We start from the raw sequence: 27,072 nt of genomic DNA on the forward strand, positions 1-27,072 counted from the left end.
TGCACCCGGCATCCTTTGCTCTTATCACATCATTGGTGGCTTAGCTGGATCACCAAAAAGAATCCCAAACTAAACCATCACTGATTGTACACTGTGCCCTTAGATGGCCTCTAGCATATTCTTTCTTTGTCTTCAAACAAGCTCTTGCCTTGGGCTCTTGCTGTTCCTGGAATGCTTTTCCCTAGGGTATCCCATTGCTTACCCCTTATCATAATTACTAACTGATGTACCGTATGTTTTATAAAGATTATATCTAAAGTTTACATTCCACAGGGCAGATAGTTTTCTCAGTTGTGTTCACTATTGCACCCTACTGTTAAGATTGAACCTGGCACATAGGAGGTAATTAATTAGTTAACCAACTGACTAAAAAATAGCCAAATAAACTAATGACCTTATAAGTCCATGAGAATCTAAATAAGTAAATATTCTAAACATACAAACCAACACACCAGGGATCACACTGGTACTCTGACTTGCAGTCCTATTTTTTCCCCACTCTAACAGCTGTCAATTTCTACCTTTTTTAAACTGGAATATTTATTTTAAAAGATTTATGCATGCAAAAACTAGGGTACAGGCCAGAGGTGTGAAGGATGAGAGGATTCACCAGACAGAGTGGGGAACAGAATAGGGGGACTGACTGAAACACACTGCTGAGGGAAGCAGCAGGCGAGTCAGGAGAGGTCTGCTGTGTCATGTGGGTCACCTTCCTGGCCAGGGATCAAACTTGTGTTGCAGTGGCTGTGGATAGCTTCATAGCTCTGTGTCTTAACCCCAGGGAGGCCTCACTGGAATATTTAATGGAACATAGTATATATTCCAAGGATACACTTTTGTTGGTTAATGGTTAATTAAACGATAAGACCCAAAACTCTGACATATTCTTCTTACTTCCATGTTTTTTCTACCTCCTTTTCTTTGGGCAGAAAGAGTCACATGACAGAAAATAGCCCACACCTAAACCCTGCCTATAATACATGCAAGTTGGGGGTAAAAATCTTAGTTTGGTTTAAGAGAAGCGAGAGTAAGGGGTGAAAGCTATTGGATTAAAACATGGTAGTGAAAGCAGCACTACTTCAGGCACCCAGAAGGGCACTATCCTATCTCCTCTGCAGTGTCCCTCTGCCTCCTGGCCTAGCCATCAGAAATGGTCTCACAAACTATGCAAGTTCCTAGGGTGGTGGGTGGGAGAATCATGGCTTTTTAACCTGCCTAAAACCTAGTACAGTGCTACATACACCCCTCATTTATAATGAGCCCTGTCTGGATAGAGCCACAAAAAAAAATGTGCTACCTACCTAAAAAGAAATTGGTAGTCTAGTTCAGCAGGATCTACTACAGAGGAGATAAGAGGAAACGTGTGCTTAAATGAGTGTTTTCAGAAAGAACTGGGCCATGTTTCCAGGAGGAGAGGAAGGACAAACTCCAAGAAGTGGTTACCAAGGTACAAACAAGAAGCTTCACTTCAGAGAACCTTCCCACTACCCTCTCAATCTTTGTCAAAGTAACCAAAAGGAAAGCACCTGCTTTGAGTGGTCATTTAGCACAAGCTTAACTACCTCATTCCCCTGAAAAGCCTGCACTGTTCATTCTCTCTGATACACCAGAGAATTATGAAGCAAAAATTCCCTGTAGCCAAAAACAAAGAGTGGGTAGGAGTGAACAGGCACTGGATACCTCGAGACAGCAACACCTATTTCAAATGAAGTCCTAACTGCTACTGGTTAAGGCCTTTAACTTCCCTGAGCCTCAATTTCCTATCTGTAAAATGACAAAAGTTACACAAGACCTTTATTCCCCTCTTCCAAATCTCTGATGTGTTTCTCCACAGTTACTCCCCTGAATCTATCTCACATATAGAATACTCAGTTTACAGGTAAAATTTCCTCAAAGTTGAATTAAATTGCTATAAAGTAGCACAGAAGTTGCCTGTTCGAAAGCAAGTAGCAACAGACACATACCTGCTCAGACTCCTCATCGCTGATGTTGGTCCGACCCAGCATGGTGGCCTTTACTGTGGACAGAATTTTGAGCTGGGTGCTAATGGTTGGGATCCGCTCACATACCTACAGAGAAATTTTAATTTAGGATGCTTCAGTTTTTCTTGCCCACAAGTCTCTTGAACACAAGACTTACCCACCTCTGTGTTCCCAATGCTCTGGGAATACAGTATTCTGGCATGCAGAAGGCACTCCCTAACATCAGGATTCCACCCGCTTTTCCTCAGGGCTAGTATAGTCCCTTTGTCCAAGAGTGGAAGCACTAAATTTATTTCATATGCTTAGGAAATAAACATTCCTGAATTGTCTTTCCAAAATACATATGTATTGTCTTTATCTGCTATTTCTTCCCATTAGAAATACATCTTTGATCACCCAGTTTTCTGTCTCCTGCTCTTCTGTCTCTCTCTCTCTCTCTCTCTCTCTCTCGCGCACACACACACACACACACACACACACACACACACACACACACATATCTGAGTACCTGTAAGAGGTTGGTTCTAATCCGCTTATCTGTGCACTGCTTTGCAACTTCCTTGGCCAACCGAGTCACCTCATCTGAGGCCTTGGCGATGTCCTTGGCACACTGAATCAGTGCTCTCTTGGTGCCACTGCCCCCTCTTACCAGCCGAGACATCTCAGCCATCAATAAAGCCATACGCTTGGCTGCTGCAATGATGTCATTGCCCTAGAGAAAAGCAAAGATACAGTGAGAGCTCAGCCCACGCTCTGGACAACTTAGGGGAGGAAGTAGAAGTATAGCAAAGAAGGGAAGGAGCCTGCTGATCTAGTAGCCTTCTAGAAGGATGAGAAGAGGATAAAAGGACTGTTCTTAAGTGATACAGACAGCACAGGAGAGAAGAATGAGACAGGGTACTTGCCCCCAGAGAGAGATCACCTGAAAAAAGGAAGATCAGTCAACATGTGCACGCCAGTCACAGCACTGAACAAGCATTTAAGCATCTCCAGGTTAATCATTCAATAAAGTGGGGACAAGGCCAAGAAGTTAGTTAAATAGGCATTTTCCTTTTATATGGACAAGGCAGTAGAGCTGGCCTGAGGGGAAAAATACAGAGGAGACTTTCCAGATGCTGAAATCATCATCTTCATCCTAACCCTTGTTACAAATAGGAACCAAGCACTGTACTGCTGAGCTAGAATTTAAAACTCCAAATAACTATTATCAGGCTCGGTGAGAAAAACATTGTCTAACATACACTACTCCCATCCTCCCTCTACCACCTCTTGTTTGTCCTGTCACCCTAAAGGAACATGCTATGTTAATTTTTCACATTTTAAAAAGGCCAAGAATTAATTCTTCTGTCCTTTAAGCTTTTCCTTCAAATAAAGGAATCTCTAGCTAAGAGGATACCAGAGGAGGTATCAGGAAAACAAAAAATCATGAGTCGAGCTGTAAATGAAACTCCCAAGCCAATTAACATCAGTTTACCTGAGATTAGGCATTTTGGTTCATTAAAACCCTCATAATAGTCATAATTTAACATTATGCCTTAAAAAAGGCTCATCTTTGGACTGATAATAACCAAAGATAACTGAAATGTTCAAAACTATTTAAAAGATCGGATCCTACTCATTTTTCCCCTCATGCTTTTTAATTTCTGTACGATGCAGTGAGGCATACGCAGACCATGCCGCTGCAGGGTGCTCTGTGAGAGACCTCCACAGGCACCGTGAAGTGGCTGATGGTTTATGCTGGAAGGCATGTAACATCTCAGGCAATCGTTGGAGACCAGACAGAACACAGGTTTGGGAAGGAGTCATGAGGCAAAAGGTATATTAGACAAGGCCATCTGGGCCCACCTCTTCCAGGACTTTAGGACCTTGGTTAGAAGATGGTATAGTGCCTGGGTTAGTATCACCCATCACTCTTGAAACCCTTCTTGTAACATGCCATCTTCAACAGGGAAACAAGTGATTACCCATCTTCCACTCCTGAAACTAGCCTTGGCTTAGTCCCCAAGGCCAAAGCGCTGTTGTTACCTGTCTTGCAGCCTTGAGTGGTCCCCCCACTCCCTCCCACTGAAACACCTGGACAAGCAGCCAGTGAAGCTTCCTTCCCTGTGGGCTCCCATAAAGGCCAGCAGCATCTGCCACACAGCCAAGTGCAGGGCAGCAAGCAGTTCTTTCCTAGAGACCCTTCTATATAAAGCTGCTTCTCACCCTGATCAACTCTGCCTGAGCCATCAGAGAAGTCAACAGGGGAGCAGGGGGGCAAGCAAAGCTCAATGGTCAGGCCAGGTGACCTAATAATGGTCTACAATGTTCCTGACCTGAAAGTCATTGAGAGATGCATCCACAGCTTCCCAAGGGGTTTAAGGTTCCAACAATGGCTACAAGGTTGGCAAGAAAAGGATTCCTTTCAAAAAGTGCCCCCATCCTTTTCTAGTCTCAAACAGAAATGCAATTCAATTAATCTGGCATTAGCAGACCTATCAAACTTGTGAAGCCAGTCCTAACAACAAGGTGCAGACAGATGCCCGCCCTGCTCAGACTCACAGGACCCGCACAGATCATGAGTGATGCAACGTGTCAAGGCTGCACATGGCCGGATGCATTTGGAGCAGCCCCAATCAAGGGTGCTAATCAGTACCTTACTAGACCATTTGGTGGCTTCCCGATGCAATGACTGAGCCGCGGCCAGAATGGGCTGGTTGACCGGCTGATTGGATGGCATTAACAGCAGCTCAGGTTCGTAATCGTCTTCCATGTCAGGGGGGACAGGGAACCCAACACCATCGGCCGCATCTGCCTCTGCCACAACACCTATACCCACCTCAGCGGCTGGAATACCCGGCTTTGTCGATGGCGGGAAGGATGAGAAACAGGGATAGTGTTAGTAAGAGCAGTAGGAATTGCGAAACTGAGCGTCAGCTGTTTTAGTAACCAAAGCTTGTCTAGAATAGGAAAGAAAATGACATATTCTCCAGGAGCCAGATGAACCAAACTCCGCAAAAGGGTTTCTCAGCCTCCAGCCCAAGTCACCCCATTCACAGTAAGTGAAGAAAAGAGGCTTCCCATTAAAAAAGATTTTCTGGAGAAACATTTATACCAAGAAAGCAAGTGACATTCATTTTTTTTTTTTTTATACACTTACTACCAAAGTTAAGCTTGCCAAGAGTAATTTTTATGACAACATTTTCAGGAGCCAAACAACCAAATAATAGTAGCTGGTTACCTTTAAAAGGAGTCCACTGGGGAAAAGCTAATGCAACCAACAGAGTTTGTTTTGAATATAACAAAGTGAACACCCTGCTGGTTCATATGGACACTATTCTACATCTTCCTGGAGACAGGAAGTGACTTAGATCAGTTCTGTAGATGCACATTATCATTTCCTTTGGGAGTTGAAAGACCCAGAATTTAATACACGGAGGTAACAGATATCAAACACAATTGTGGGTGAAGAGGATTTATCAAGTACTCCCCAATAACCCATTTCCAAAAGACACCTAAACCTGTTTACCTTTTAGGAAAAAATAATACCAGCTCTCTCTAGCCCATCAAGGTCTGCAAAAACAATACTTCTACAACCTGATATTACATCCATTGCTAATACAGGCTCAAGAAGCTGTCATTGTGTACACTCTAGTTTCTTCCATTGCAAAATAAAATTCTCACTTACCCCAAACTTAAATAATTCACAGATAACACATGAACTTGGCAACTGACTGAGCTGAGCTCAAAGATACCCAAATAAGTGCCCATGAGAGAACAGGTTCACTAGGGGGAGAGAATTTAATACCTGGGATAGAGATTCTAAAAGGCCAGGACAAGAGCCAGTGAGGGGTGGGAGGTAGGGGTTAGCTGCTGAAAACAACCAAACAAAGCAAATAAAAGTTACCTCAATGAAACCAAACTATATAAGGCAAGTGAACACAAGTTCTTTACATCAAATATATCACTAACCAAGAAGCAGCAGGAATTTGTGTGGAATTTCATTTGAGATTGCCATCATTCCTTAAGAGTTTATCCTGCACAGGAAGCCAGTCTCCAAACAGAAGTTGGAGGATTCAGGGCCAATAAGGGATACAGATACCATCCAAATCCTTTCACCTAAACTCTGTTTCAACCAGGACTCATCCGATTAGAGGAAAGGCCAGCTCACTGGTGTTGGGATTCAGACCCCCAAACTGTTCAAAGACAAACTGACTGAGAGATACACAAACACATACCACCGCCGCCACCTCCCAACCCCCACATACACATGGTTCAAGTAGCTCCTGACTTCAGTGTCCTGTGATGCTCCCAACTTCCAGAGACAACCAAACCTAAACATTCTGGCCACAAATGGCAGGGTGGAGTAAATAAATAGGCCAATGCTGTCAGCCTCTTAAGTTTTATCTTTATAATTCATATATGCTTTCTATTCTGCATAATGGAGCCACATTTATCATAATGAAATTTAAATTACCTTTAAATTTAACCTTCATTCTCATTCCTACTCCACTCCCCATGGGACTCTGCTAATGGTCCTAGGGATGTGCATGCCCCCATTGGAAAGATATGATTACAAGTAATTCCACAGTCAAATCCAACATCATTCCTTTTTAGAACCTGGGCTTACAGTAAATGGCTCAAAAAAAAAAACAAAAAAACACAGTTAAAAAACCAAGGTCAATTTCCCAGTCACTACAAGAGACTGAGACCTCTGAATCTGTGAAAAGAACAAAGGCAAATAGTGGGAATAAAGATTAAAGGTCATATTTGAAAGTTTAGAACTGAGCTGGAACTACATTTCATTGCAAAGTTAGTATTAACATTTAACTCTTATCTAAAAAAAAGCTACCATTCACTTTGCATCATTTAGGGGAAAACAGGCCAAAGTCATTCACAGGGCATGACTGCTACAGCATCCAAATTTTCACCAACCACATTAATTTTAAAGTTTGAGACTTGTTGAGTTGGAGTTATACTGGAGTTATCTTGAGTTGAGGGATAGGATGATTCTCAGAAAAGGACAAAGCACACAGCTTCTATGAAAAAAACAGGAAGATGCAAACATTTCATCTAGCTGTAGCAGAGCCCACAGAAGACAGTTTCAAGTTTAGAGTGCTGATAATTAGCAAGAGAGCATCAAAAAACGGTCAGCAATCCCAAGAGAAAAGCAACTTCTAAGACTCCAAATGTCCAGAGTCAGGGAGGCTAATGGACAGAGGAAAGGAACCCTCCTCCCCAACCACAGGCATCCTAGCGCTCACTTTCGCTGCCAGCAGGAGAAACCATCAAGCACCAGAAACTTCTCGTTAAACTAACAAGAAGGAAGGGGATCATGCTATTGGCAACAATAGAATCAAAGCAATGAGGAGATCCCTTCTTTCTTAGCTAGGTGCATGGTTCATCCTTTCTCAGCAAGAAAAGCTTCATTACTTACCTTGCTGGACCATTTGCGAGCTTCATCATGGAGCTGCCTGGCAGCCATCATCATTGGCTGGTTAATCACCTCCCCAGCTTTCTGCTCAGGGAATTCTTCATCCTTCTCTTCTGGTGGTGGAGGCCTGGGTGGAGGGACCTCACCCTCAGGCAGAGGTGGTTTGGGAGGAGCAAGCTCATCCGTCAACTAGGAATGAATATCAGGTTTTAAGTAAAGCTCTAGGAAAAACTTCCCCTTGGAATTCATTCCTTTCCTCTAAAAAACTTCCCCAGAAAGCCACCCACATTCACTCCATGTAAGACCACCCACGCTGAGCACAAGGACCAACTACTTTAATCTCAACAGAAGCATATTTTCTTCCTCTTTCTCTAAGAGCTAGCAGCTACTGTTTTGGTCATATCCCAGGAAGTCATGCATAGCACAACCAAATCAAAGATTCTCAAAGAAGATTCCCACAGACCCAAGTTCTGCTCCTGATTCTGATGAGACGGTAACTGTCTAGGCAAGTAACTTCTCCCCTGGGCCTCAGGTTCCTCATCTGACCATGAGAGGTAGCTAGACCAAATGATTTTGATCTTGATTCTACTTTTTAAATCTCTGCTCCAGCCACTCCCCATTACAGCAAGTCAACACCTACCCAGTCCACTCCATGCAAAAGCAGTTAGTTAGGATTATGCTACATTCATGAGTGAAAATCAAGTTGTAATTATGACTAAGCTTCAAGTAAAAGCCTACCTCTCTCTTTCTACAGTCCCAGCAACGCGCTACTCAGTTCTCACCATCTCTCTGAATTTACTTACACGGAGCTGATCAATGTCTGGTGGAGGAGGCGGGAAGTCAGGTTCCTGAGGTTGGAAGGCTTCTCTGACCTTAGCCACAGCTCCGAGGATCCGATATCCAGAGTCCAGGAAGCTCTTCTGCAGGCCTAAAGACAAGACACCCTCACTTTCAGTTGGGCAGCTTACTGCCCTGGAGCACTCTCTGTCCAGCAGAAGAACTGGTTCCATTAACAAAAGCTGGATGTGAAGCTGCCAGTAAGCCTCACAGGTAGTGATTAAAGGGGAGAGAAGGTAAAGACAGGGCAGATACCCTGAGGCTACAAACCAGCTGTTTCCTGTGGTGCTCAGGGTGGCTCCTTGCCTATACAATAACAAGTACTCAGGACATTCCCTGAGTGTGAACACTTGGATACAGATAGGTCTTCATCACCTCTCCTATGATGAAGCAGTCAACAGATAAGCCTGCCCAAAAGGACAGATGTTAGTTTCAGATCAAGCATACATTCCCTGAATGCTTCTCACCTTTCTCCCTACTCTGCTCTACTTGGCATTCAACATATTAACCCTTACGTTTAAATGCTGCTACTGTTTCTAGCCACCTAGAATACAGGAATCTCCTCAAATTATTAGAAACTCCAATTAGGAAACCGAGAATATTCTTAGTGCTGATAGATGCTAACAAGATTCTGCCTGGGTCGTGGATGCATCTCCTTCTTCCACTCAATATATTGAGTGGATTCTACTCATAAAATAAGACAAGAAACATTGGATGCTCAGAATAGGAAGGAATACAGATGTTTCCAAGCAAATGAGTGGTAACATCTTTAATAGTACTGAAAACTAGATCATTATTCGGCTAATAAAAGTCCAGATTCTTTGGTATAGGACCAGGATAACCACCTAGGAGGCCCACTGGTCAATTTAAACACCTCTAGATTTGACAGAAACAGAGACCATCTCATAAAGAAAATCACTTTTAAAAAGCAGAATAGGAGTTCTGCCAGTTACAGAAGTTAAATAGTTGGTAAACTAGTTACTGTGTATCTTTTGAGAAATTTCTAAAATAATGACAAAAAAGGATGAAGAGCTGTTTAGACAACATAAAGAAAGCAGAGAGATAAACTAATAGTAATCAACTGAAAAAGAAGAAAAAAGGAAAGCAAGCAAGCAAACAGAGAAGCTAGGCAGAGAAACTTAAATCTGGCTATATTGCAGAAAATATTCTACCCGATTTTCGGGTGATGGTGAAAGATTAATCTTTCATTCTTAAACTTGAAGCAGCTGTGGTTTTTGCTTCTAAATTTTGTATGTGGTGATTTTGGGATACATATTCTCTCCCTATCCTCTTAGTTTCCTGAGTTAACCTCTCAACTAAGGTGAGCCACACCATGCACTGCTTACCAGGGTCGGAAATGTTTCCAGCCACAGCCTTTGCATCCATCACCATTGGAGAAATGGTTTTGCTCAATTCATCAGAAGCAGCTTTCACAGCCTCACGGAACTTGGGATCCTCAGAGTTCTCCACCTCCCTCTTAGCCACCAGCAAGATTCGGTTGGCCCGACGAGCAATGCTGGTTGCCCCAGCCACCAGCATCTGAGGCTGAATGTTGGCCATGGCTACTTTACACTTGTCCAGGTCTTTTTTAATTGCTTCTTCAGAAGCATCCAACAGAGATTTGGTATCAATGGCTTCGTCCACCAGCCCTGTGGGGAGAACAAAAATGGAATTTAATTTCTATTTTAGAGGGAGAGAGACTCCAAACTCTTGTTCGCTCAAGTTCTTCATGTGAAAGTACAACACCCAGAATTCGCTTTAGTTCAAAGCCCTTCTTATGCAAACAAAAGCTTTTAGGTCAATACTATAGTAAAAAAATATGAGGATATAACCCAGGAGGCCAGATACACTCACAGCATTTATCCCAACTGTGGTCACTGGCCTTCTTGTATCTATAACAGACAACCAGAAATGCGACATCGGGAGGAAACAAGGATTATGTCTGAAACCTTCACTGCATCATTATCTGTTAATAACATTTTCTCCCCTCCCATCTCACTCCCCAACCATCTGTTGCTTTTTTGGCTACTTGTAATGTCCAAGATGAGCCACACAGAGGATTCCAATAACCCTAAAGGCCTGTTTCTTGTTTCTGTTACCTCTCTTCAGACACTTTCGTAACTCCACTTTCATCTCCGGCTGCTATGGACCCCTGTCACTGCAGGTTCTGCAGGGAAGTCAAAGAGCTCACATTCCTTATTTCTTCCCTCTAATCCTAGCCCTCCCTTCACAGAGAAAGAATAAGATTCAGAGGTGCTACTTCAATTGCACAGACAGAGGTTTGTTGGTGGTTGGTTTCTCCTTTTTTAGGGAAAAAAAAAACAAAAAACTACGTAGTTGATATGTTGGAGGAAACGCTGAGACAAGCTGGATTAAATGGTAGCTATTGTAGTTCCTTGAAATGTGAGCCCACTGAAAATGACAGGAACACTTACTGTATCCACAAACACCGCCTCCCAGCCTCTGAAACCAAACTCTGGGCTCAAACTGAGCAAAGACACTATTCAAAGAGAAGACAGGAGCTGTAACAATAAACATCACACTGGGAGGGCAGCACTGAAATAAAAGAGACTCACAGAGTCTCTCTTCAGACAAAGTTGCAAGGCTTGAATGAGAAGCCACCGCTGCTCAGCAGCCTTAATCAGGGCCACATACACTGCCGAGCACATGACGGTCCCATTATCCAGTTATAGCTGAGTAATATAACCAGTCCTACTCGAGTTTCTCCGAACTCATTCCTCATGGATTAGACAATAAGAACTTTGCACACAACTCTACCTGTCATTTTTTCAACATTGTCGATCCACTGATTCTTCATTGTCTCAAAATGTTCATAAGCAGCTTGATTTCCAGGATTCCTAAGTAAGATGCGGGCAGCTGAGACGACCTGGCAATGATAAAACCACCTTTAAACTCTGGAGCACCCTCCCACGCAAAGACAAATCTTCAACGAAGCTTCCTCCTCTTCACCTACAGATGGCACTGTAAAGCCAAAAATGGGCAAGTTTCTTTTCAGACCACATTAGTTTGGGTCTTAAAAACAGTTGCTCCAATGAGCCCTAGCAAAAGGCTTTTTGGTCACAGTCTGATTTTAAGAAGGTAAAAAAGTAACAAAGGAAGTGAATGTTTACATGATAGTTCAGGATCATACTAAAACAAACCTTTTTTAAGCCCTGGGTATCAAGTCATCTATCTTAATAAAGCACCATAAAAAAATTGTACAAATTACTCAAAACTGATTTATGGAGATTTATTTAAAAAATAACTGTCTACAGTCAACAAAGTGTTTTCACATTATCTTACTATATCAGTCTCACAATAACCCTATGAAAGAGACAGGACAGGTAATCAATCACTTTACAGATGCAAAAACCAAGACTCAGAAAATTTAAGTGACTTGCTCAAGACCTCCCAGTTAGTCAGTTACAGCACTTAGAGAAGGTGCTAATATTTACTGAGTATATGGTGTAAGCCATACACACATTCTCTTAATCTTCAAAACAATCCATTAAGAAGGAATTATCTCAGGCCTCCCCTAGTGGCGCAGCGGTTGAGCACTGGGCTGCAAGGCTGCCCACAGCCTCTGCAGTGCCAGTTCCTTCCCCGGCTACGGGAGAAGGTCCAACAAAAAAAAAAAAAAAAAAAGGAATTATCTCTAATGTCACAGAGAATTCAAATCCAGATCCATCTCTGAAGTCCTTGTTCTTTCCATAGTTGGTGTATTAAGTCTAGCTTTTTTTCTTTTTTATGAAAAATCTATTTTATAACAGAAATCCTGTTTTGATGCTTTATTTTTAATGGAAATTATTAAAGAATGTTAGACATGTTCATATTTTATGGAAGTTTTTTTTTTAATTGAGCAAGTGTGACTTTTCAGAGAACCTAACTTGTTAACATATCATCTTCAGAGCAAAAGTTGAAAAATTAGGAGATACACTTATTTCCCCTAACTCTCCCCACAAGTTGCTACCAGAGCCAGTATCACAGATTTGTAAAGATTTGTAAAAAGTTTAGCACAGTTCCTAATGTATTACATATATGCAATATATATTTACTGAGTAAATAATAAAAAATAATAAACTTTCTATAATTTGATTAGAAGAAAACATTGTACTGAATGTGTTGAACTGATATTTTTAAGAACATCTATTGCCTATTAGAACTGCAATTCCTGCTTTTCCAATATACTGTTGACAGCATACTAGCTTTATCTTGGTTATCCAATTAAGCAGAAAAAGGAAACAAATTATGGACACAAGTGAATTTTTAAAAAATACCCTCAAAAAGATGTGGTAAAAAGCATAAGCAATAAAATAAAAAATAAACTCTCATGATTATCCAAATATTTCCCTAATTATATATATGGGAATGGAGCATTTGCTCTATAAGGTTTTTCTACTTTTAAAACTAAACCTATGGTCACTGTAAGAAATTCAAATGATAAAAAAATAAATTTGATATTATGAATATTTTTAAATAATATTTTATAGCAACTATTCAAAAATATATTAATTTTTTTCTATAATTAGCCTTCTCTATTAAATACTATATTATAGATATTGAAATAATGAAAAATGAGCAACCCAACCTGGGGTGTGAGTTCTCGGGCTGTCTTCACTGATGCCTGGATGCCTTCCACTGTTGACTTATTAGCAGTTCCAACAGCAGCTGCCTTCTCTGCTGTGGCACCAAGCCTTCCTGAATGGTTTTCAAAGTTAGCTGCCCTCTCATCAAATACCTTAAGGAGAACAAAGACAGTAAGAAAATTTATTTCAGTCATGCAGCCTAAGAAAAAGCATCTCCTTAAGCAGGGGCAACCGCAGAGACCTCAGAATTGACTTCAAACCCTAGTTAATAAGACAACAGTCAAAATCCAAGTCTTGGCTCTCCTGTATCTCCTCAGAGGTTTGGCCATAAGTACCATGTACAAGCATACACCCTTGAATTTCAATTGAACCAGTGCTTACCAAGTACAAACAGGACATACAGATCTAAGTACAGTAGTCTGCAATAGGAGTTCACAGAATGTGAAGAATTCCCAAAAGGCTTATTCTCTAGTTTAAAGACGACAGACATGCCTACTCAGGATTCAGTGTAGGTGGCTGGATGCATTAAAAGCCAAGAATCACAGACCACAGAATTGGAATACAGATTCCTAAACTGATTTCTAGTCTCCTCAGGATAGCACTCTTCACATATCTTATTACCATTAATAAAAAAATTCTGCCCCTGACCTTCATGTGAAAAGCCACAGGAGCTCACACTCAGGCCTGACACAAAGAAAAGGAGGGTTGACTTCTATTACCCCCAAATGCAAAACCATCTACTGAATCATTTATTCAGCTCTCAAATTAAAAAAAAAAAAAAAAGTTTGTTTTATTCCCACAGGGATATTATGCAAAGCTATATATAGCAAGGTATTCCAAACAAAACTGGATCAGGTTTGTACTAAACAGTGCACATCAGGTACTGCCTGACAGAATCCATCTTCTTTGTCCAACCACTGTCCCGAAGGTACACTGTAATCACATTTTGCATTAAATAGTTAATCAATGTATATGCATATGCATGTGTATCTATGTGTTTCTGTATATTTACATGTATGGCTGGCTAACAGAAAAACTCAAAAACTCACCTCTTCCCTATTAGGTGCATCGGGAGGTGCAGTGGCTGCCACTGCCAACAGCTTGATGGGAGTTGTGGTATCACTGAAAACATCTGACACCTCCTGAGTCATGGCTTCCTGCATCCGGGCCTTCAGATCCTTAAAAGAAAGTATTTACAAGTGAAAATCTTCAGAAACATCCAAAAATCATAAACTCACCAATGTTACTTTACTAACACATTTATTCATATAAAAATGGGTGTTAACTATGTACAAAAGCACTAGTTAGAATATAACAAGTTTAAGATATCAATAATGCCCTCTAAGACATTAGTGCCTAGTAGAAGTAAGACCTGTCCCACATTTCCTCAGAGATTGTTTCACCCAATTAAGAAATCTTTGCTTTCTTTCTTGATGTTCTCTAAGAAATGACACTGAGAGTCATGGAGGCAGCCCAAAGAAAGTCCTGAAACAAGATAGAGTTCCTTATAATTCCCAGTGCTGAAGGGGCCTGATAATGTCCACAGAAAACTTTAAGGATTGTTTGGTCAATGCAAAGCCAAATTTCTAAACACTTTCTTATATAGAGAGGAAAGAAATCAAGAATGGGAATTTTTTTTGATACATGATTTTTTCAACTGAATTTCTAGAAAAACTTAATTACCAATACATGTATCCTTTTTTTTCAAAAGAATTATTTTTATTTATGCATACAAGAACTGGGGTATAGGCCAATTGGGGTATGTGGGGTGAGAGGATTCACCAGAGACACAGTGGGGAGCAGAACAGGTGGATCTACTGAAATACACTGCTGAGGGGAGCAGTGGGTGAGACAGGAGTGGTATGCTGCACCATGTGGGTTAGCTCCCTGGGTGGGAATTGACCTCATGCTGTAGTGGCTGCTGATAGCTTGATAGTGCTGAGACTTAACCCCTTGCGCCACCAGGGAGGCCCCCATATATCCATTTCTTAATATGAGCCTAACAAAGATTCTGAGAAGTCATAAAAAAGCCTTCTTCTTTTTTTTTTTTTTTTTTTTTTGGTGGGACCCTCGCCGGCGGCCGGGGAATGAACTGGTGCTGCAGAGGCTGCGGGCAGCCTCACAGCCCAGCGCTCAACCGGTGCGCCACCAGGGGAAGCCCTAGCTTTCTTTTTTTTATAGTTAGCATCCTTAGTTTTTTGATTAAAACAAAGAAATCTTAATAACCCCATTGTTTCTCAAGGTGGGTGCCATGTACTAGCTGGTGATACCCGAGATGATTTTAATTGTTATACAGATATATGCCTTTAATAATTATGTCTTTTAAAGAATAATAGAAAAAAATACAACTTGGTCATCAAGCTCATGATTTCAAGATTACTATGAAGTTTTCTTTTAAATAAATTTACTGAAATTTACAAAATAAGAAAAACCAACTAAATAAAAGTACAGGCAATACATGTATAAAGCAAATGTATGAAAGTACTCTTAATTGAGTTAACCTGGGAAACATAACTAGTTGCTATAACACACACTGGTGAGTTTTTTCCTAACACAGCTCTAGATTTCCTCATATCTTTGGTTACACTCTTTTCACTTTACCTAGAATCAAGAAATTATGTATTTTTTTAAAATTCTCCTACCCACGTTTTTCAATAATAGCAGGTATAAAAATATGTGTTCCTGAGTTCTACCTTTAAAGAGTCTTGGAGCTTAGATGCAAGTACTCTCGCCTGAGGGCTCTCCCCTTCCCCTCTGGCAGCCAGATCAGCCAGTTGTGCTGTCAGCTGATCCACTATGTCACACTTTGCCAGAAGATCTTGGCGATAAGGCCCCATCATAACATTAGCCAGACGATGCCCTTCAGCCACAAGCCCCCGGATGGCAGCCTGACCTGGATCAAAAGGAAAACATGGAAATCAAATAGACCTGAAGAAGGCAACTGCAGTAACAGTACAGAAGGTAAATAATAGCATTATTAGATTTTTCTAACAATAAAAAATGCAGAAATCTATACATAAAAATAGATTAAATCATCCATAATCATAACAGTTGAACATTTCCTTCAGTCTTTTTTAATGCACTGCATGCTCTCATACACACATATATTTCAATTTTATAAAACTGGGATCTTATTACACATTAATTTTTATTCATTGCTTCTTCATCTTTAATGCAAGCATTTTTCCACATCATTAAATATTCTTCAAGATAACGATCTAAAGCCTATGTACAATGTTGTAGTATTAACCATAATGTTGGCCACTTTTTATTAAACATTTACATTGCTTATATACATTCTTGGATGTAACTCCTTATAACAAATCCTTGTAAGTCAAATTGCTGAGTCAGTGAGTATGAACTTTTTAAAATCTCAACATATGACACCAAATTGCTACTCAGAAAATCTGTACCAATTTATTCCTCACCCAGGAAATTATACATCTGTCTGATTTCCTAACACAGGCAATCATTGATTAATAAGCTTATCTTTTTTTTTTTTTTAAGATTTATTTTATTTATTTATTATATAAGCACTGGGTACAGTCAGAAGCGTGGGAGGGTGAGAGAATTCACCAGAGCCAGAGCGGGGAGCAGAGCAGGCAGAAGGACCGTAGTACACTGCTGAGGGGAGCAGCGGGCAGCAGGAGAGGTCTGCGCGCCATGCGGGACCGGTCTGCGCGCCATGCGGGACCCTCCTCCGGTGGACGGGGAGCAGCCGGGGATCGAACTGCTGCAGAGGCTGCGGGCAGCTTCGCAACCCAGCGCTCAACCGCTGCGCCACCGGGGAGGCCCTAAGCTTATCTTTTTATCCAACAAACACAGCAAATGAAGTAAATAGATCTCTCAGCTTCTGCAGACTTTCTATCATATTATGACCTAAATTCTTACTGATTCATTTCTAGAATCCCCCCAAATCAAAATTTCAGGTTTTCTAGAGGTAATGGTATGATGCCCAAGGCAAAAATCATTTAGATCACATGACTCTTACTGGCTCCATTTGGAAATGGAGTCACAGTGTAGAATAACTTACTCATCAGTGGCTGAAGAACCCCTTCTGCACCTAATTACAGATGATACAGAATCTCTAACAACAATTTTCTTATTTTCACTGAGACCAGTTTAATGAGGTTTAAGAATACTGATGGCCTTACCAACTCCCCGGTCATCCACTGTGGGATTATCAATCCATCGCTGTGCTTGCTCAATCTTCCCCTCAAGGTGGACTGCTGCTTTGGTGGGTCTGCTGTTGGCCACAGCCCTATTGGTTTTAGTCTGCAAGTTCTGCAGGGCTGTGGCTACTTGTTTGGCTAATGCTCGGGCCTCTGGGGAATCTCCTTTCCCCCTGCAGAGAAGAAAACATCCATCCTGTCACACACATACAGTATTTATATTGAGAGGACCTAAATGCTAATGCTAATGAGATGATAAATTGCTAATGATTATTATTAACGTGGGTTGAAAAGAGAATAGTTGATCTATTTGACCCTCAAATAAGAAAGTAATAATATAAATTCAAATTGTTTTGCCTAACTTAAGACATTAAATATGAGTCCAGCTCGGTCTAGCTCAAGCAAGTTTAACCATTTGATAAGCTGAGCTCAATAGGTCATCTAGAGGTTAGCTGACCCCTCAGCCTGACATTCCTGAAAACAGTTTCTCCCTTGGGTAGTAAGTGGCCCAAGTAGCTATGTTGTATAGTAGCAACTGAATAGTTGTAGTAGAACTAGTAATAGTTCAATCTTTTGAGTCCTAACTCTGCCAGGTGGTATAATAAACACTTCCTAAATGATTTAATCCTTACAACAACCCTATGGGATACATAGCAGTATTATCCCCATTTTTATTCAAAACACAATACTGAAGCACAAAAGGTTTGGATAACCTACCCAAGTTTCCATCATTTCTCTGGTGGAGTCAGGATTCAAACCTAGAATTCTATCTGATGTTAAGAGTCCTCATGTAGATACTATATTGTATTGCCTTACATTGGTATCAAATAATTCCCAACTCTTGCTATAACCGACTGAACCGAGTGGTTACTTAACACAAACACAACACACCCACAGTCAGGCAAGACCCCCAATTCATTTCTGATGGTTGTTAAAACGCTGTGCGAATAAGTCACCTGGGATATTATTTTCAAATGCATATTGTCAAACCACCATCAAAAGACATTCTGATTAAGTATGTTTAGGGTAAAGCCCAGGAGTGCGTATTTTTCATAACCTTCCCAGGTGATTCTGAGATAGGTGGTCTTTAATCCACTTCAAAAACACTAGAGTCAAGCAGTGGTGGAATATGGAGCTGGAAAGTCATACTAAACCTGGGACATGATAGGTCAAAGCAAGATGGAAAACCCTACCAAAGTCAACACACAGAGTGAAACAGGCATAGAAGAGAGAGAAGACAGAAAGAGCGGTTTTCAGCTGTCATAAGATCTGTCCATATTTTAAGCTGACAGGTTCGATTAGATGTCTCCATTTATTTTCAATAAACCTCTCCTTTTTTTTACTTGCATTAGTTCCTTGCAACCAAAAAACTTCAACAAGAACATCAACACAGAAGTAGAGACAACCACAATTATATCACAAATGGAGATAACCGCCCCCAAACCTTATTTCAAAGACCTCAGATTCTAACCATTATGAACATATAGAGTCAGAGCCATTTTATGTATCAGTCTCCTTAGTCACAGAAAATTAAACTTTAGGTTAATCTCACCTATCTCACCTGTAAAAATGAAAATATTATTCTATCTGCCAGGATGACTAATTTAGATGCTCCTTTAAAACTCCTTTATGATTATAAATTTCTAGATTTTCTCCATTGTAAAGTTGGACAAAAAGTATTTTCCAAGGTTTGCTCATGGTTAATCCTGATGCCAGGAGGTTGAGTATATGGATGTAGATACATTACAGTAATTAGTAATGGTGTGAATGACTACACATGAACATCTATTATTATCACTCTTACCATCAAGTCCCTCATTATGAAAAAACAAGTACTTGCTAATGTAAATATACTGTATTAGTGTCCTGAGAATACAAAAGTCTCTGCCTTCGAGTATTTTAAAATCTAATAAGAATGTAAATAGGTGATATTAATGAGCTTATATTAACGAACATTCACCTAACTGCACAGACATATTTTGCAATTGTCAGATTATATGTTTTCCCTCCCTAAATTACTTGAGATTTGGGGCATAAAACAGTGATTCCTAAATAATTAAGCTTGGAATTCTAAATTATCTCTCATTGGAAAAAGACTAGGCATGTTCCCACAGAAGAACAGGAAGTGAAATATACAAGTTAAATGAAGAGTTGGATTTTATAAGCTACTTGATTATGGTTATCCCTGGAGAAGTGGGTACAGAACTGAAATGAAGAAAAAGCAACTTTCAGTTTTGGCATTGTAACTTTTCTTTAAAAAAAAAAATTATTTTTATTTATTTATGCATATAAGAACTGGGGTATAAGTCAGAGGTGCAGGAAGGTGAGAGGATTCACCAGAGACAAAGTGGGGAGCAGAACAGGTGGACTACCGAAATACACTGCTGCCGGGAGCAGCGGGTGAGACAGGAGAGGTCTGCTGTGCCTGTTGGTTAGCTCCCTGGCAGGGGATCAAGCTCATGCCCCAGTGGCTGGCAATAGCTTGATAGCACTGAGACTTAAACCCCTGTGCCACCAGGGAGGCCCCCTTGTAAAGTTTCTTAATGCTCTTTAAGCATGGGCTGCAGTGTTTACTAAGAGAAAAATCTATTTAGAAAAGAAAGCTGTGACTCTTTTCCATGTAGTCAAAGTAAATGCCATGAAGAGAAGCTATGGTGAGGATATTGTACTTAGGATTTTTATAATTGCTAATTTAGAAATAACATTGCTGAGCAAGGATAAAGCCATCTTCTTATGCTTCAACCCACCGAACCCACCACCACACCCCCTACCACACTCCTTTTCTATAGTTAACCAAACAAGCATTTTCCTTGTATGCCTGGAACACTTGATTATCATTATCGGTCATATGCCTGGAACACAGATATGTCATAAAAGATATACCCTAAACATGATATAGCAGGGAAAGTCCTAGCTTAGAAATTAAAAACATAAATCTCAAAAAAGAAGGTTTAGCAATGTCAAATTTATCAACTAAAAATTATGTGGCTAGTAATAAGTCATTAAACTTCAGTTATGTTAATGGCAGAACAGTGATAGCTGACCTAGCCATGTTACACAAAATCAATGAAAATACAATGAAAGAGCATCATACATGCATTTATATGGAATTTAGGGGAAGAAAGAGAGATTAAATTTGAGGGATTAAATACATACTGTCTTCGTAGGTCTGCTAATTTATTAGTCAAAGCAGATATTTCTCCAAGAGAACGCAGAATGTCATCTCTCTCTTTAGGATCCTCACATAATTCTGCTATTTTCCGAGCTTCAGCCAAAGCCCCTCGAATCTGTTCTTCTCCTTCTGGTCCACCATTTGGGTCTGCAAGCCAATTCTACATACATATAAATTGCAAAGAAGCACGCTGTGATGTACTCATGAACCACATGTTATTAACTTAACAAGGCCACCAGAAATATTTCAAAAGCAACCATAAGGCACACCAGTAATTGATTTTTATAATGCTGATCCTTACTGTTTCACTTAGATTCTTAGTTCAGGTAAAATCAAATCAATCCCTCATCTTTTTAAAAATAAATTTTTTTATCCCCATTAGAATACAGTATCACAAATTTCATTCCTTTTTTTTTTTTTTTTTTTTTGGTTTTTTTTGTTTAAGATTTATTTATACAAGCACTGGGTACAGTCAGAAGCTAGGGAGGGTGAGAGAATTCACCAAAGCCAGAGGGGGGAGCAGAGCAGGCAGAAGGACCGAAGTACACTGCTGAGGGCGGCACGCCATGTGGGACCCGCCTCCAGGGGCCGGTGATCAGCCGGGGATAGAACCGGCGCTGCAGATGCTGAGGGCAGCTTCGCAACCCAGCGCTCAACCACTGTGCCACTGGGGAGGCCCTTATCTCATTTTTTAATAAATCATACCTTTTTAACTCTTCAGTTTCTAAAACATTTGCTTCTTTATGAAATGCTTGAAAATAATGTTATAGTAGAGTAGTATCAGAAAACTTCAACCCTCTAACATTGCTATAACCAAATAAAGTTGACAATTCAAGTTGAAGAACAGTTTTGATAAACTATTATCAATATCAGGAACTAGGATTCTCTTGGTACTCAAGAGTACTGACTTTCAAGTAACTGAAGTATTCAAAATAAGGTATTCAAAATATAGATAAACATTAGTCTAAATCTGTGGTGGGAGGGAAGGTTAACAATGGTAACTGCTGGGAATAGATCATGATTTAGAACACTGGTTATCCACCTACAGTGAATGAGAGGAAGGAAGGGTAGAAGGAAGACAGGGGAAAAAGGGGGTAGGGCAGAAAATATTTATTTATTTATGGACCATTTCTCTTTCTCTTTTATCTCCCTTCCCTCATGGAAATCACTATTACTACCTGAGCAGCATCAATCTTCTTCGCAATACTCTGCTTTGAGTTTGTCATGGCTTCCAGCTTCCGGGCAGCATTTTCCACTTTTGCTGTGAGCACATCCAGCCCCTGAGATACCTGCTGGGCTTTCTGCATGGCCATGGGTGAGGCTCCTTGTCCTCTACACAAAACAGACAGATGTGTCATTGTATTCCTCATACTTAATACTTAAAAGTGCAAATAAATTGTTTTTGTTACGTGTTTGTCTTTTTCCTTTTCCCAGGTAAATCTTGGATAGCACAAGAAAACAGGAAAACAAAGCAAAACACACAAACCATCTACTTCCTCCTTTACTTTAAAAATACACATTGCCTTTATGGAATCACATAACCACTTTAATCTATGCCTGCAAATTTTAATAATAATGATTTTCTTCTTGGCGATAATTACATTAAAAAAATCTAAACTTCAGAAGGGAAATATGTTGTGAGAGTTCTGTTATCATAATAATGTGTACTTTAGAAATAATCAGCCCATCAGACTGTCTTATTTATAGGCAAACATACATTGGAAATGTTGCAGGAGGCAGCACACAAAGTATTATTAAAAGCATACCACACTGACACTAAGCAGATCTGTGTTCCAATTCAGGCTCCTGGGATCTGTGCAACCGTTTACTACGTTTGGCTTCCTTGGGTTTCAGTTTTCTAATTTACAAAATGCAGGATGGGCAGGTAACAATACGTGCCCTATTTACTGAACAGTGTGGCTTGAAGTAGAAGGATGTACTTGAAAACTCATTGGCAATAAAGCAGTCCACCTACATAACTACTATTATTATTGAATTATTATTATGATTGTTATTATTATTTTATGATAAACTTAATGATAATCTTAAATGAGTAGCATCCACTCATATGCAATCTATAAATATCAAAACCAGTTAATACTGAGGGAAATAAAAAACAAATGGTGACAGGAAACCATTGTTTCCCATCAAGTTCCTAAAGAACTAATTTCTCTATTTTCCGCTCTTAGAAGTGGAATGCTACTACTGTAAGAAATTTAATAGAAACTTATTTTCCTTTTGTGACTTTCTAAGTCATAACAAAATAAGATCTGTTACTTTCTTTAATAAACTCAGATTTTCTATTCCAGGCAACCTGATAAACACAGTTACAGGAGTGACAATTTTATCATTTGGTAGGATCACATGGCTGGTCATCCTTCTGATTTTAGGATGAATTCCAAAATATCTTTGCTTTTCTTCATAATAGTATGAATCTGTCATTTATTCATTGATACTCTGTTACTTGAACTTGAGGCTTTCCTGTTACATTGCAGAGGAGTGAAGGACTTGTAGAAAAGCATACTGTTGTATGGGGGAATATAAAAATAAAATTTATTATTTAAAAAAAAAAGAAAAAGAAAAGCATACTGTTTATATTTTATTTTGCTTTTTTTCTTCAAATCTAGTAAATGATGAGTCAAACTGTGAAAAAATAAAAATATTAATGGACTGCATAATTTTTCATTAAAAGTTTATTGAGTCTCATAGTGGGGGATGGGTGGGTAATATATACTTGCAACCTAGAAATCCTAGGTAATTGAACAGAAGACTATCAATGAGGAAATAGTAATTTAGTTTCAGCAACTAAAATGTTAAAGAGTTGGGCATATTTAAGAAAGGATAAACAGGGAGATAGCTTTTTATCCTCTAGATTAAATAGCTTTCTCATCTTTCACTGTGAAAGGCCCTACTGTGAAACAGGTCCATAGTTGTTCACTATAGTTCTTTTCTCTTTATAGATTAATGGTGGCTCCCATACAGCAACTACCTCATTCTCTTGCTCAAATTCATCTTTCTCTAAACACATACAACTGTGTATTTGAGAATTCCAAGTGAAAACTGTCTACCACACTGTGAAAAGGCTGCGGACAAAAGGGCCAGCAGTGAGAAATTAGGAGAGCCAAGAATCTTGTCAAACTGCACTGGCATTTCTCCCAACGGGAACAGAACTTCTTTTTGTCCTTTCTCTAAAGTTCTTGTCATGCTCAGGATGGGGGAGACTGCTTCACAGCAGGAGAAATAGGCTCACTGAGCTCAATAGGATCACATTTATTTAAGTTGCTACTTCTCCCCTTCAAGGAAGAGACTCTTAACCTGAAGCCTCTGGTGCTTCCAGGGCTAGGGCAAGTTTATATGCATCTTTTTAGATTTTTATCAGATTACAAAAGTAACCTATCCCCAAAAAAGGCTAAGGGCCACTACTTTAAGAACTGCAATCTAAGAACTTAAATCTATTATGTTAATCCATTTGAGGCCAGGTATAATGGTGGGCAACACATCAAGGAGTGTTACTCAGGCTATTTGTATGGAGATGCTCTATACTGCAATTACATCAAGATGTTTCAAGACATTCTCAAAGCAAAGTTAAACTTCATCTACACTAGTGTCTCATCATACATCAATTTTGTTTAATATCCATACTATAAGATTCCATAAAAATGGGGATCACTTAGAATTTCATTAACTCGGTGGATGATTTCCAAAGATACTTATATTGTATTAAATTTTCTAAATATCAAACTATATGTATTTAATGAAAGGGAGGAAAGTCTAAAAGTCAAAATTGAAAGTAGGTGAAAAAAAGATATGAAACAGAAAGAATAATGACGTAATAAAAGCTCAAAAGATGTCCAACTTAGAGGATAACTATTTAATTCATCTTTTCAATGATGTGAAATAATTCCAATGTTTTCACTCTTTGCTATTTTCTACCCATACTTCATAAAAGATATCTATACACTACCCCTTACTTTTCATAAGCCTATGGCTAGAAACTAAAAATATATATATATATATTCTTCTTCAACTGTATTATAATGCATCTACATATTTTGAAAGTTCAGCAAAAGGAAAGTTTATTTCAACCTCAAAAGAACTAATAGAACATAATATTTATACTATCTATTAGCCAAAGAGAACTCAGTAAAATCAGCAGAGACTTGCTTTCTGGATCACTTCATCAGGAATGAAAGCCTATGTTTTTGTTACTTATTAATGCTCTGGTAAGAGGAGAGGAACTTTACCTGGCTCGCAGGTCAGCCACTTGATCAGTCATCTGCCCCAGCATTTTGCAGGTTCCCAGGATCTCCCTGCGTTCTTTGCCTGCACAGAGTTCACCAACTTTTCCTGCTTCATCTAATATCTGCCTGATGGCCTGCTCACCAGCATCCCCTAAAATAAAAAGATACTCAATATCTTCAGTGTTCATACATTAATTATTTAGAGAGGATGCTTTACAAATCATTTCATTCACGAAGGAATGGATGACTCTAAACAACAAGTGAATAGAAGGCAATATACCTGAGAGCCAACGATCAAGGAGTGCCCTTACAACCATGGGGTGAGGTTTCAACCACAGATATTGCTAAAAAAGATATTAGGACCCATCTGGAGATAATAAGCAGCTTGAGGTATGAAAATGGATGATGAAAATAGGTTCCAACAATTTTACAGTTACTTAGCACCTCTAACTTTTACTAGGCTAAGCAAAACTGAGTAAATATTAGATTTGAAAATCCATAAACCCTACCTCCTTAACCTATTTGGGTCTTATCTTTATATAAGTCTACTTTATAATTCTTATTGGCATCATCATTTAATCTGCTTAATTAAGCACTCTGCTGACAAAAATGAAATCTATCCAACGGGAACTAAAAGAGAAGAGCTTTTGTTCAAAATAACTACCAAGGAAGGGGTCAAACAATAATTGGGCAAAGAATGCTCAGTTCAGCATTGTTTATTACTCCATGATGAGAGGTTAATGACCTATACCTTCAACTTTTTAAGGACCTTTAATGCTTCAATTAGTTAAAATTTTATTAGAGAATAGGCTATATCCCTAAATGTCGCCATAGTTATCTCAGGATTAAAAGATAATGCAAATATTTCTTTCTTTTGCTTGGGTTTTTTTTTTTTTTTTTAAAGATTTATTTATTTACGTATCCAAGACCTGGGGTTCAGGCGAGAGGTGCAGGGGAGTAAGAGGATTCACCATAGACAGAGTGAGGAGCAGAACAGGCCGAGCTACTGAAATACACTGCTGAGGGGAGCAGCAGGTGAAACAGGAGAGGTCTGCTGCGCCATGTGGGTCACCTCCCTGGCCAGGAATCAACCTCACAGTGGCTGTGGATAGCCTCATAGTGTTGATACTTAACCCCTTTCACCACCGGGAAGGCCCTGTTTTGTTTTTGCTTTTTTAAGCTTTTTGTTAGATCTATAAGTAGAATCAGAGGGGGTTACCTGGAGTGGCATTGGGGTCACGGAGCCAACCTTTGGCCTGGTTCAATTTAGAGTCTATGGACGCCAATGCTCTCTTCATGGCTTCGGTATCCTTTTGAAGAGAAATACCACATTTATTTTCTTTGCAAAAACTGAGATACCATATACAAACTAAGACAGAAAAGTTACAGCATTAGCATACAATTGCTAAAGTAGTCCTGTGAGAGCCTTAAAAAATAATCTCATCACACTATAATGCTTATTTCTGTCAAAATGCAGCATCTCATGCAAATCTTCAGTTAATTCCATTCTTTTTCCTGGTTTCCCTATTGCTAAACTGTGAAGAATGGTAAAACCACTCAAGCCAAAAGATTTTAGTGTCTTCAGCAGGAAAAAGCCCTGTTGTCACATGCCTCATTATCAGCCTTTCTACTAGTAAACATTCATCTACTGAAGCCCTGCCAAAGTTCTCCAGGCTTCAGGGAAGACTCATTAGCATGTGGTAACACAAATCACAGGTTTTTACATCTTATTTTGCAATACACTGGGTGATGTTTCATTACAATTCATCTGAAAAACTTGAAATTACTGGCTGAACAAAAATTGAAAATGTTAATCTAGCAATTCAGTTTTAATTCTGCACATAAATCACTAAAATGTAATATATGTTTTTCTGGCCTTCGTGCCATTCTTCATCTTTAATTCCTTTACTATCTCTCTTCCGGAAGAAGTAAGATAAAATTGTAAAACTAGGATAAAATTTCCCAAGTTATAGAAAGAGAGGCTGGAACAACAAACTAAATTTTTAAATTGCACATATCTAGAAATAGAAAAGCACAGAATATAACCAAACCCATGGATCCATCCTCATAGCTGACAGAATGGCCATCTCTTAAGTCTCTATTTAATACCTTGAAGATGATCTAACCCTCTTTGACTCTAGGAAACTTTTTTTTTTAAAGATTTTTATTTTATTGATTTATGCATACAAGAGGTGGGGTGTAGGCTAGACATGCAGAGGGGCAGTGAGAGGATTCACCAGACACAGAGTCAGGAGCAGAACAGGCAGATCTACTGAAATATACTGCTGAAGGGAGTGGCTGGTGAAACAGGAGAGGTCTGCTGTGCCATGTGGGTTAGCTCCCTGGCTGGCCAGGACTGAACTTGTGCTGCAGTGGCTTTAGATAGCTTCATAATGCTGAGACTTAACCCCTTATGCCACCAGGGAGGCCCTCTAGGAAACTAAGTCTTACAGAGTCTGTCCATTAAAACACAGAGTAAGCCTCTGAAATTCTAGGCAATATTCTAAATCCCTAACTTTTTTCAATTTCCAGTCCTGCGAACCAGGGGATTTAAAGGTGTTATACCACCACGCTTCCACATGGGGGCACCAGGAGCATCCCTCCCTCCACCCCTCACCCTCATATCCAACTAAAAAAGACCCAGCATAATCACAAGGCAGCTGGGATCA

At 39.6% G+C, this 27,072-nt stretch overlaps 1 protein-coding gene across 2 annotated transcripts in view; it reads right to left on the reverse strand.

Annotated features, from left to right (window-relative positions):
* The window catches only part of VCL (vinculin), a 101,782-nt gene that overhangs the window by 2,984 nt on the left and 71,726 nt on the right, over positions 1-27,072 (reverse strand). Inside the window, exons 7-21 of one of the 2 annotated variants that reach the window (XM_037497040.2) lie at positions 25,623-25,713; positions 24,407-24,554; positions 21,341-21,494; positions 20,147-20,322; positions 16,973-17,163; positions 15,512-15,711; positions 13,868-13,996; positions 12,821-12,970; positions 11,011-11,119; positions 9,579-9,881; positions 8,199-8,323; positions 7,399-7,584; positions 4,618-4,821; positions 2,491-2,694; positions 1,965-2,069 (exon numbers count right to left, since the gene is read on the reverse strand). In XM_037497040.2, coding sequence (XP_037352937.1) covers positions 1,965-2,069; positions 2,491-2,694; positions 4,618-4,821; positions 7,399-7,584; positions 8,199-8,323; positions 9,579-9,881; positions 11,011-11,119; positions 12,821-12,970; positions 13,868-13,996; positions 15,512-15,711; positions 16,973-17,163; positions 20,147-20,322; positions 21,341-21,494; positions 24,407-24,554; positions 25,623-25,713 — 2,475 coding nt within the window. The remainder of the gene's footprint in view (positions 1-1,964; positions 2,070-2,490; positions 2,695-4,617; positions 4,822-7,398; positions 7,585-8,198; positions 8,324-9,578; positions 9,882-11,010; positions 11,120-12,820; positions 12,971-13,867; positions 13,997-15,511; positions 15,712-16,972; positions 17,164-20,146; positions 20,323-21,340; positions 21,495-24,406; positions 24,555-25,622; positions 25,714-27,072) is intronic. The other variant, XM_037497039.2, reaches the window with a different exon arrangement.

The sequence above is a fragment of the Talpa occidentalis genome, unplaced genomic scaffold (assembly GCF_014898055.3).
Source record: "Talpa occidentalis isolate TD23 unplaced genomic scaffold, MPIMG_talOcc4v2.1 talOcc4.8, whole genome shotgun sequence".
In the NCBI taxonomy this organism is placed as follows: Eukaryota; Metazoa; Chordata; class Mammalia; order Eulipotyphla; family Talpidae; genus Talpa; species Talpa occidentalis.